General features: G+C 49.2%; 1 protein-coding gene across 1 annotated transcript; it reads left to right on the top strand.

Moving 5' to 3' along the window:
- Positions 1–1,422: 1,422 nt before the first annotated feature.
- On the top strand, positions 1,423–4,371 carry FZD10 (frizzled class receptor 10). The gene has a single exon (XM_056504658.1). It carries the CDS (start codon positions 1,491–1,493, stop codon positions 3,237–3,239), a length of 1,749 nt encoding a protein of 582 aa, XP_056360633.1. The 5' UTR covers positions 1,423–1,490; the 3' UTR covers positions 3,240–4,371.
- The last annotated feature ends 7,808 nt before the right edge of the window (positions 4,372–12,179 follow it).

Below are 12,179 nucleotides of genomic sequence, written 5' to 3'. Positions count from 1 at the left end.
GAAGGAAGGAGAGGAGCGGAGAGAAACAAATGGGGCTTTCTCTAATCTGTGCCGATCAAGGAGAACCTGTAGGGGTCCTTAAGGAGGTTTCGAGGCGTTCCGAGTGATTGGAAAGTAATCACCGTGTCAGCTTCACCTTTCTCATGCAAAGTGGATGTCGTATGCGAGGCGGATCCTGCACAGGTTTTTTTTTGGTTTTTTTTTTTCTTCTTCTTCTTGGGTTTAGCTTTTTTTTTGTGTTTTACTTTATTCGACCGCGGGATCCAGCCGGCTCCCAGAGCCGCAGCTGCCGCAGGAGCCGAGGCGGGGGCGCGGAGCGGCACGGGCAGAGCTCATAGCAGAGGAAACCCATAGCAGAGGAAACCCACGGCTCGGCTCGGCACAGCACAGCACAGCAAACCCACAGCACGGCACGGCTCGGCTCGGCACAGCACAGCAAACCCACAGCACAGCAAACCCACAGCACGGCTCGGCTCGGCTTGGCACAGCAATCCCAGAGCAGAGGGGCATCCCCCAGGCCCCCCTCTCCAATGGCTTAGATATTTCCTCCTCCTCCTCCTCCTCCTTTACTCCGCGCTCGGATAAGCCGATCCCCACCTCTCGGTGAGAAAGTGAGGAGCTGCGAGGGGCAGGAGAGGAGGGGACACCGAGAGCCACCGGGACACCGAGATCCGCCCGGGACAGCGAGATCCGCCCGGGACAGCGAGAGCCGCCCGGGACACCGAGATCCGCCCGGGACAGCGAGATCCGCCCGGGTCAGCGAGATCCACCCGGGACACCGAGATCCGCCCGGGACAGCCAGATCCGCCGGGACACCGAGAGCCACCCGGGACAGCGAGATCCGCCCGGGACAGCGAGATCCGCCCGGGTCAGCGAGATCCACCCGGGACACCGAGATCCGCCCGGGACACCGAGATCCGCCCGGGACAGCGAGATCCGCCCGGGACACCGAGATCCGCCCGGGACAGCGAGAGCCACCGGGACACCGAGAGCCGCCCGGGACACCGAGATCCGCCCGGGACACCGAGAGCCGCCCGGGACACCGAGATCCGCCCGGGACACCGAGAGCCGCCCGGGACACCGAGATCCGCCCGGGACACCGAGATCCTCCCGGACAGCCGGGACACCGAGATCCTCCCGGACAGCCGGGACACCGAGAGCCGCCCGGGACATGTGCGAGGGGCCGCGGTGAGCGCTCGGACTCCGGCCAGGCTCGGCCGGGCAGCAGCGGGAGCGCAGGGAGCGGCAGGATCGCCAAAGTGGAAGCGCGGGGAGCGCCAAGCTGCCGGGCTGCCCGCGGTGAGCGGGGCCGCTTCCAGCGGGGGCGCTTTGGGCTCGGCCGGGTCCGAACCGGCACCGGCAGCGGTACCGGCACCGGCCCGGGCGATGCTGCGGCGCTCCGCCGGCCCCGCGGCCCCGCTGCCGGTCCCGGAGCTGCCGGAGCCGCGGGCACGGCCCGGCCCCGCTCCGCGCTGAGCCCCGCGGGCAGCATGGGCCCCGCGGCCGGCAGCACGGCGCTGCTGCTCTGCTGGCTCAGCGGCTGCTGCGCCGCCATCAGCTCCATGGACATGGAGCGGCCCGGCGACGGCCGCTGCCAGCCCATCGAGATCCCCATGTGCAAGGACATCGGCTACAACATGACCAGGATGCCGAACCTGATGGGGCACGAGAACCAGAGGGAAGCCGCCATCCAGCTGCACGAGTTTGCCCCCTTGGTGGAGTACGGGTGCCACAGCCACCTGAAGTTTTTCCTGTGCTCCCTCTACGCGCCGATGTGCACGGAGCAGGTTTCCACCCCGATCCCGGCCTGCAGGGTGATGTGCGAGCAGGCGAGGCTGAAGTGCTCGCCGATCATGGAGCAGTTCAATTTTAAGTGGCCGGACTCCTTGGACTGCAGCAAGCTGCCCAACAAGAACGACCCCAACTACCTGTGCATGGAAGCGCCCAACAACGGCTCGGACGAGCCGCCCAGGGGCTCCAGCATGCTGCCGCCCATGTTCCGTCCCCAGCGGCCCAGCGGCGGCCACGACCCGCAGCAGCACAAGGACAGCCCGGGCAGAGCATCCTGCGAGAACCCCGGCAAGTTCCACCACGTGGAGAAGAGCGCGTCCTGCGCGCCGCTCTGCACGCCGGGGGTCGATGTTTACTGGAGCAGGGATGACAAGCAGTTCGCTGTCATCTGGATCGCCATCTGGTCCATCCTCTGCTTCTTCTCCAGCGCTTTCACCGTGCTCACTTTCCTCATAGACCCGCAGCGTTTCAAGTACCCCGAGCGGCCCATCATCTTCCTCTCCATGTGCTACTGCGTCTACTCGGTGGGGTACATCATCCGCCTCTTCTCGGGCGCCGAGAGCATCGCCTGCGACAGGGACAGCGGCCAGCTCTATGTCATCCAGGAGGGGCTGGAGAGCACGGGCTGCACCATCGTCTTCCTGGTTCTCTACTACTTCGGCATGGCCAGCTCCCTGTGGTGGGTGATCCTGACCCTGACGTGGTTCCTGGCGGCTGGGAAGAAGTGGGGGCACGAAGCCATCGAGGCCAACAGCAGCTATTTCCACCTGGCAGCCTGGGCCATCCCCGCCGTGAAGACCATCCTGATCCTGGTGATGAGGAGGGTGGCGGGGGACGAGCTGACGGGGCTGTGCTACGTGGGCAGCATGGATGTGAACGCCCTGACGGGCTTCGTGCTCGTTCCTCTGGCTTGTTACCTCGTCATCGGCACCTCGTTTATTCTTTCTGGGTTCGTGGCTCTTTTTCATATCAGGAGGGTGATGAAAACGGGTGGGGAGAACACCGACAAGTTGGAGAAGCTTATGGTCAGGATTGGTGTGTTCTCGGTCTTGTATACAGTGCCTGCCACTTGTGTGATAGCTTGCTATTTTTATGAGAGGCTGAACATGGATTACTGGAAAATTGTGGCAACTCAACAGAAATGCAAGATGAACAATCAGACTAAAAATTTAGACTGCATGATGAATAACTCTATCCCAGCAGTAGAAATTTTTATGGTCAAAATTTTTATGTTGTTAGTTGTGGGCATTACTAGTGGCATGTGGATCTGGACTTCCAAGACTCTTCAGTCCTGGCAGAATGTTTGCAGTCGGAGATTAAAGAAGAGGAGCAGGAGAAAACCTGCAAGTGTTATAACGAGCAGTGGAATCTACAAAAAACCTCAACATCCACAGAAAACTCACCTTGCAAAATATGAATCGACATTACAGCCTCCCACTTGTGTGTGAGCAGGTTTTAGAAAGGACTGTGTCTCACCTCACAGACTTACAAATGTCCACAGTTGCAATCAGAAATTAAAAAATGAATGGTGCTTTTTTTTTTTTTTTTTTTTTTTTTTTTTTTTTGGTCAGAACAGTTTAATATCTCCAGGCACAAAATTGTATCATGCTGAATTCAGGACCTGGTGAGAAAAACTGAAGGTAAACGTACTCATGGACAAATTTTCAGTGAAAAATATTGTGAATTAAACCGGTCTGCTCTGTTACTAAAAAAAACCAACAACATAAAACCAAAACCAAACACAACAACCAACACTTATTTAACTTTTTCATGTAGCTGGGCTGGATTCCCTTCAGCTCTCTGAGTGACGAGGTGTAGCCGAGTTTTGTGGAGCTAAGGTTTGAATTTGGAAGTGCCCAAGGGAGCATTGTCTCCTGAGCGAGGATGCTCTCTGGGAAAACAGCTAAAAGTGCTAACTTTAAACCCTTTACAGCTCCTCTGGGTTTGGAGGGCCTAAAAATACCCTCAACCCATAATGCTCACCAATATTCCTTCACCAAAAGAGAAACTTCCTGCACCAGACACAAACTTTGTGAATAAGAATAATGTGCAATACATTTTTTTTTTCCTTACCATGACGTGAAAAGAGAAACAAGTATTTTGCTGTACATAAAGACAACAAAAGAAATCTCTTAACAAAAGAACTAAGAGATCTAGTCCTCAGAAACCCTTTAGTGTTACATTTTGTGGCTTTTTAATGGAAATCAAGCCAATGTTATACACGTTTGGACTGATTTGTGCAAAAAAAAAGGGGGGGATCAATTCAAAGAAACCCAAAGGGCTTATTGACTCTTTCTATTGTTAAACAAATTCTCACTATGAATAGATCAAGAAGCACTAGATTCTGCAAAGGGAAGCTTTGTATAGAGTGATGCTCTTTACTGTGCTGGGGGTGCACAGTTCTGTGCTGTATATATTTGTAATATACAATTATTTTTCATGCTCCACTATTTTATTAAAAATAAAATATGTTCTTTAGTTTGATAATTTTGTGTGTTCCAAACTTTCTCCGATGTGCTTTGCAGTTAATAAACTCGTTTCCTGGATCATGTGATAAAAGCACACTTTGAACATAATGCCTGCAAGTATAAACAGAGAGAGCAGCGATTGACTTGAAAGAAATTGCAAGGTGGAATGAAATAAATGGATTTTAGAGTGTGTATTTCTGTGAGCCCCACTGAGAAAAGGAGTGGGCTTTAGTGGTGTAAGAAGCTGAGGATGCAGAGCAGGGTGTTCACAGAGCAGAGGTTACAGTGATCCTGGGCTAGCAGCGTTTGCATGGGCTGCTATGTGATTTAATTAAATTAAAATCACTGCCTCCTTCACCCAGCTGGAGCTCGGCTCAGCCTCTGCCCTTCGGGGAATTCTTCCCTTTCCAGCACCCAGAAAGTGTCACCGTTTGTGGGAAGGCTTAGGGGACACCAGAAAGTGCAAATGCAGGATTTGAATTCTGCTGCAGGGGAGTCACCCGGTGGAGCTGGAGCTGTAAATACATTTTCAACAAGTTTCTGTGCCAACCTGAAGTTGTCCCTGCAGATTTCCAGGTGCTGGCCAGGCTGGATCAGCTGGTGAGGCAGGGACAGACCCTGACTTTGTCACCAGGCTGTTCCAGAAAAGGCTTTTTCAGGGATCTCATCACAGAAAGAACCAGCCTTAATGGAGAGTGGGGATCCTTGTGACACTCGTGGTGTGGCTTTTTCTTTTTTTTTTTTTTTTTTTTTTTTTTTTTTTTTTTTTTTTTTTTTTCTGGAATTTTCCAACAAAAGCTTCTTTGGTAGTGGTCTGGGTTTTCAACTCATCTGTGCAGTGAGACAGATAAATTCTTGCCTTTCTGTGCTGTTTTTGAGTGTTCCCAGCAGTGGTGAGGAACTTGACAGGAATGATCTTGCAGTTATTATCAGTAATCTTCATGTCTAAGGTGCACATGGACAAAGCAGCTTTTGATAGAAAATTTATCCTTCGAGGAAGAGAAAATATCTTTTTGCTCTTTTGTGCCACTGTTTGACACAGGGCTTGGAGATGCCCTGGCAGCTACTCAGGAATGATTTGGGAGGGTTATTGGTAAGCAAATTAAATTCCTCAAGTACATAGTGATGCTAATTATTTACATCAGGTCTTATACTCTGTAAATGCAGCAGAATGTAATGATTGGCTTTGAGGAAATCTTAAGAATGAATTAATTCAGAAATTGTACTTCTTGCTGTCCCATAACTCCTAACAGCCTTAACAGTTTAATACTGAAGTTGCTACTTAAAGAATCAGAAGCTCATTACTCTAAAAGCTAAGTGATATACTTATTTTCACAACAATTAATACAGTTAATAATAAACACAGATTTGTGTTCTTCTCTTAGGAGGCTGCATGTTAGTTAAATGATAGTAATATTAAAAGTTGTCAAGGCAACATCTCAAAAATATCAAACAACTTTATTTCTCACAGTAATTTTAAATCTTAGTGAAATCAGGTTTGTATTTTTGTTAGCTGAATTTTGTAGCATTTTCCTTTACTGCTGAGGCCCAGTAAGTATTTGCTTATCTCAGACTTTTAGGAAAAGTGTCTGTGTGTGGTTATTTTAACAATCCAGTCACCCCATAGGAAACTTGCTGAGGAAGAAATGTCCAGTGGCATTAATCAGATAAAAACTCTAAAAGAAATGCATTGTGCTGTGTGTACATGCACTAAACCAAGAAGCAGAGGTTTGCCACAGCCTTGTGAGCAGGTGAAAAAAGGCAGAAAGTTCCTGTCATCATGAGGTGTTCCTGCTCAGGTGATGGCAACAGGTGGATCAAAGGGGGAGCTCCAGTTTAAAATATTTACACATTAAAAAAAAAAAAAGGGAATGCTATCCCAGTGTAATGTTTTAAGTATTTCAGGCAGAGCAGGCACGTTGTTACCAGTGCCAGGTGATGAACCAGGCCATCCTTTCAGGGGTGGTGGAGATCTTTATTTTCTGGGAGCCACGAGTTACAGTAGGCCTGGGTGCTAAGATTAACCTGGTTTCCATTTTTTATTTTTTTTGGCAGACAATAAGAGATGTTGCCCTTGGATCTGTTCCTTCCCTTCTCCAAGATCTCACAGATCTGCTCCTCTGAGGTCAATGGGTGTCCAGCTAAACTCAGTGTAGCTTTGAATCAAACTTCCCATCTCAGGGAAACCACCAGCTACAGGAAAATCATTATTTTTATTTTATTTTCCCACATCAGAGCATCTTTTGAAAATCCTGATGTGACATAAATTCATGATACAGGAAAACAGTATCAGTGAATGAAACTATTTCAGTTATATTTTCAAAATGCAGTTTTATGTTAGAATGGACAAAGCCCAGTATGTTGCACTGTCATTTAAAAATGAAATCCAGAAATCCTGGATGCTGGTAATGTTGGAATGAAGATTTATTTTGGGTTTTTTTTTTAAGTATATTTTTAGTATATTATATATATTTTAGTATATATCATAATATGTTTTACATTATAAATTATATTTATATATAAATTTATAAATTTATAAATTTATATACATTGTATATTATATTATATTATATTATATTATATTATATTATATTATATTATATTATATTATATTATATTATATTATATTATATTATATTATATTATATTTTGGTATATTTATTTAGTATATTTTATATTTTAGTATATTAGTAATTTTTTATATTATATTATTTATATATTTTATATATTTATATATTATTCTTATATTCTATTATTTATATATTTTTATATATTATTATATACTATTTTTATATTGTATTATTTATATTCGTATATATTTACATATATTATTTTTATATTATATTATTTATATTAGTATATTTAGTATATTTTTTAGTATATTTTCCCATTTCCTTCTGCCCACACACAGCTCTGGTGCTGCTGGCCAGGACCTGCCACTGCTTTGAGCCTCCTTTGTTGCACAGAAACCAAAAGAGGTTTCAAGCCTCGTGTTTTCTCCTCCTGTTAGGTGAGGACTGTGGCGAGCAGCAGAGGGGCAGACCCTGGGCAGCAGAGGTGCCAGCTCTGGGCAGTGCCTTGGGCCTGGAAACACTCTCTGCTGGGGACAGGCATTGTTTGGTTCTTGGTTGTTATTTTATAGCCCCTTTTTCTGAGAGAAATGTCTGTGGAATGAAAACACGAGAGGGACAGAGAGCATTGAAGCTGATAAAGGGGAAAGCCCCCACCTTTCACTGCAGGGCCAGCCTGGGGTGTGTGTGTGTGTGTGTGTGTGTGTGTGTGTGTGTGTGTGCTCCAGGCTGGCTGGGCCAGTGCACTGGCCGCTGAGCACTGACCACTGACCACTGACCAGTGACCACTGAGCACTGACCAGTGACCAGTGAGCACTGAGCACTGACCAGTGACCACTGACCAGTGACCACTGAGCACTGACCAGTGACCACTGACCAGTGACCACTGACCAGTGACCAGTGAGCACTGAGCTCTGACCAGTGACCAGTGACCACTGAGCACTGAGCAGTGACCAGTGAGCTCTGACCAGTGACCAGTGACCACTGAGCATTGACCAGTGACCAGTAACCACTGAGCACTGACCACTGAGCACTGAGCTCTGACCACTGACCAGTAACCACTGAGCACTGACCACTGAGCACTGAGCTCTGACCACTGACCAGTGACCACTGAGCATTGACCAGTGACCAGTGACCACTGACCACTGACCAGTGACCAGTGAGCTCTGACCACTGACCAGTGACCACTGAGCATTGACCAGTGACCAGTAACCACTGAGCACTGACCACTGAGCACTGACCACTGACCACTGAGCACTGACCTCTGAGCACTGACCAGTGACCAGTGACCAGTGACCAGTGACCACTGACCAGTGACCAGTGACCACTGAGCACTGACCAGTGACCACTGAGCACTGAGCACTGACCAGTGACCACTGAGCTCTGACCAGTGACCACTGAGCACTGACCAGTGACCACTGACCAGTGACCAGTGACCAGTGAGCACTGACCAGTGACCAGTGACCAGTGACCACTGAGCACTGAGCTCTGACCACTGAGCTCTGACCAGTGACCACTGAGCACTGACAGGAGCATTCCCCTGGCCACTCACCTGGGCTGGGCCAGCTGCACAGACCACTGGCCACTGGCCACTGCCCTCTGACCTCTGCCCTGCCAGGGACGCTGCTCTGGGCTCCTTGTGGTTTGCAAACCAATCCCAACCCTGGCCCACGATCCCTGCAGTAATCTGACAACCTCAGAATCATGGTACTGACATCCTGACCTTTGATGCTCTTTCAGTTATGCCATTTTTTTCTTCTTTTTAAGATTTTAGTGGTCAAAATATTTTTATTTCGTATTGACAACATTTTGCCTTGTAAATGGATTTTTAAACAGCAGATGTCTACTGAGGTTTTAAACTTCCCATTACTGTGGGTGTTGGGGGTGTTTTTAATCATGTCATCTTTTTTTCTTTTTAAAATTACATAAAAGAACCTTTTTGTTCTTCAGGATCCTGATTTTAACAATGAGATATGACAGTTCCTTAGACTTCTCATCCTTTTGCAACAATCTTGATGCAGCCTTTTTGTTTCTTCAATAAGCCTTTCTTGTCTGACATAAGACATGTTAGTAGCATTTTCATAAGTTATTAATTGACAATTATCAGAGAATAAAAACCAAGCTACACTTTTTATACCAAATAAATGGATTCCATTTGAAACCAGGTAAAAAAATGCTATTTTATCAAGTATAGGCATGGTGATAACTACAAAGGTAATTTTAAGAGCAGAACACGGCACCAAATAAATCTGAATTGTGGGATTTTCATTCTCAGCTCAGCTCCCTGGTTCTCTCACTTTACTCCTCCCTTGTGGTGGTGGTGAGGGTGCTTTGCACAGAGTGGCTGTTTTTAACACAATCATGGTTAAGAATTTAAATTACAATTTAAGTTACAATTTAAACTCAGCTCCTGGCAGGGTTTTTGGGGGTCTCTCAAGCTCATCTTGCTCTTTCCCCTGTCTCTTTACATCTTTCCATGAAGAACTGGGAGCTGAGCTCTGCATGCCAGGCCATGGAGCACACAGCAGATTTGTCCTGTTGGCTCTGGGGCTGTCACCACCAAGATCACCCAGCAGGTTTGCTCAGGGAGGGAGAGCCTGTGCTGCAGCTGAGGTTCAGCTCAGCCAGGCTGGAGCAGCTCTGGAGCTGCTGGGAAGCTTCACTGGGGCCCAGAGCCAAGGGCAGGGGTGCTCAGAGCATCACTGAGCTGCTGCTCAGCTTTTGGGAGCTGGGTGACAGGTTCAGGGTTTTGCTGTGTTTTGCTGTGCTGGGGTAGGAACATCACCAGATTTTCTGTTTCTTTCCAAGCTCTTCAAGGACCTCCTTTGCACATCTGACAAAGAAAACTGTGGGAAGAGGCTTTCTGTGAGTGAGTGTTGTCTGATAACAAGTTCCACAAGAAGGTTAAAACCTCAATCTGTGAGTTCCTCCAGGAAAACAGGAGAGGGAAAACCACAGGTACACACAGGGTATGGACACTGAGAGCAGAGCCATGGGAGGGGGGAAGGAGGAAACTGAGCTGCTGCTCAGATTTTGGGAGCTGGGTGACAAACAGAGGTTCAGGGTTTTGTTTTGTTTCAGTCTCTGTGCTGGGGTAGGAACATCACCAGATTTTCTGTTTCTTTCCAAGCTCTTTAAGGACCTCCTTTGCACATCTGAAAAGAACTGTGGAAAGAGGCTTTTTGTGAGTGAGTGCTGTCGGGCTGTCTTGATAACAAGTTCCACAAGGTGAACCCTGCCTGAGTGGCTGTAAAACCTCAATCTGTGAGTTCCTCCAGGAAAACAGGAGAGGGAAAATCAGGTACACACAGGGTATGGAGAGCAGGGCCATGGGAGGGGGGAAGGAGGAAATGCCTCGAGGGAATTGGCATTAAATCCTCAGGCTGGAGATGCACAAATCCAACTCTTCTTTTTGCACATCACTGGAACCTGAGCCCAGGAGTTTGGTTTCCACTGCTCTGACCTCCTGCTCTCCTCACAGGCACAGAAAGGATCCAGGGTTTGATTCCGTGCTCCCCTGGTTATCCTGGATAACTGTTGATATTTGCAGTGGAATCTGATTATCTAGCTCCAGGCACAGCATCCCACATGATTAGAAGAGTATTAAAGTGTGACAGCTTGTGATAAACTGAAGTTGCCAATGTGTGGTTTGGGGAACAATCACAATGCAGTGGCAAGGGAAGGTCTGAAGAAAAATCAAAATTCAGAATTCCAGCCATTACTGGTTTTGTTAATTAACTTATCTGGGGCAACAGGTTCTTCTGCATATTTCTTTGAAAATTCCACCCTTAGAGCCCACAGAGCCTGGGCTGTGTTACACAGCTCTTTGATCAGCTTTGAGCACTCCTCAAAGCCCTTCATTTGCAGGGTATGATAAAACCAAATTTAAGGCAGAAGAAGACACGTCCTTTACTCCTTTTTTACCTTCCAAATCTGACTTCACACGGACTGACCCCCAGGAGCAGCAGGGTTTAAATGCCAGGGGGGGCAGGAGCCGTTTTGGGGTTTTTTGGGCAGTTTTTGGGCAGTTTTTGGGCAGTTTTTGTCTCTGTTTGTAGCAGTTTGAAGCAGTCTCTGAGGCAGGTCAGGGTGACAGTGGCAGGTTTTGGGCAGTTTTTGGGCAGTTTTTGGGCAGTTTTTCTCTGTGTTTGGAGCAGTTTGAAGCAGTCTCTGAGGCAGGAGCTATCTCAGTGTGGCAGGGGCAGTTTTTGGGCAGTTTTTGGGCAGTTTTTCTCTGTGTTTGGAGCAGTTTGAAGCAGTCTCAGGGTTGCAGCCCCCGTCCCTGTCCCTGTCCCTGTCCCTGTCCCTGTCCCCTCCCTGTCCCTGTCCCCTCCTGTCCCTGTCCCTGTCCTGCAGTGCCACCCTGTCCCTGTCCCCTCCTGTCCCTGTCCCTTCCCGTCCTGTCCCTGTCCCAGTCCCTGTCCCTGTCCCTGTCCCTGTTCCCTGTCCCATCCCTGTCCCTGTCCCTGTCCCATCCTGTCCCTGTCCCTGTCCCTGTCCCTGTCCCTGTCCCATCCTGTCCCTGTCCCCTCCTGTCCCTGTCCCATCCCTGTCCCTGTCCTGTCCCTGTCCCTGTCCCCTCCCTGTCCCTGTCCCTGTCCCTGTCCCTGTCCCTGTCCCATCCTGTCCCTGTCCCTGTCCCATCCCTGTCCCATCCCTGTCCCTGTCCCTGTCCCTGTCCCTGTCCCTGTCCCATCCCTGTCCCTGTCCCTGTCCCTGTCCCTGTCCCTGTCCCTGTCCCATCCCTGTCCCTGTCCCTGTCCCTGTCCCTGTCCCTGTCCCTGTCCCTGTCCCTGTCCCTGTCCCATCCCTGTCCCTGTCCCTGTCCCTGTCCCTGTCCCTGTCCCTGTCCCTGTCCCCTGTCCCCTGTCCCTGTCCCATCCCTGTCCCATCCCTGTCCCTGTCCCTCCCTGTCCCTGTCCCTTCCCTGTCCCCTCCTGTCCCATCCCTGTCCCTGTCCCTGTCCCCGTCCCCTCGCCGTGCCGGCGCTCTCAGACCATCCAGGGCTGCAGTTTGAGATGCAGCCCCGAGCAAACCCCGCAGCGGCTCGGGGCGCGGGGACCGGCGCTCTGCGCTGTTTGGTGTGTTTGACACCACGGACACACCCACAGCTGCAGCAGCCCAAACAAACAGCCCGGGCTCGTCTGCATCCCAAAAAGCTCCTTTGGAATGCCCGATTGCTCCTGGCTCGCAGGGAGGGGATGTCCTGCCCTGAGCTCATCCACACACCAAAAGGCAACGTCCCAGCCCATGACATTTCCTTTTTTGAAAACCAGCCCCGAACCAAACCCGAAGCTGCAGGGGATCCACTCTCTGTTTTATTTTATTTTATTTTATTTTATTTTATTTT

This window comes from Oenanthe melanoleuca, chromosome 15 (assembly GCF_029582105.1).
Source record: "Oenanthe melanoleuca isolate GR-GAL-2019-014 chromosome 15, OMel1.0, whole genome shotgun sequence".
Classification (NCBI taxonomy): Eukaryota; Metazoa; Chordata; class Aves; order Passeriformes; family Muscicapidae; genus Oenanthe; species Oenanthe melanoleuca.
This window is presented reverse-complemented; position numbering and strand designations above follow the sequence as displayed.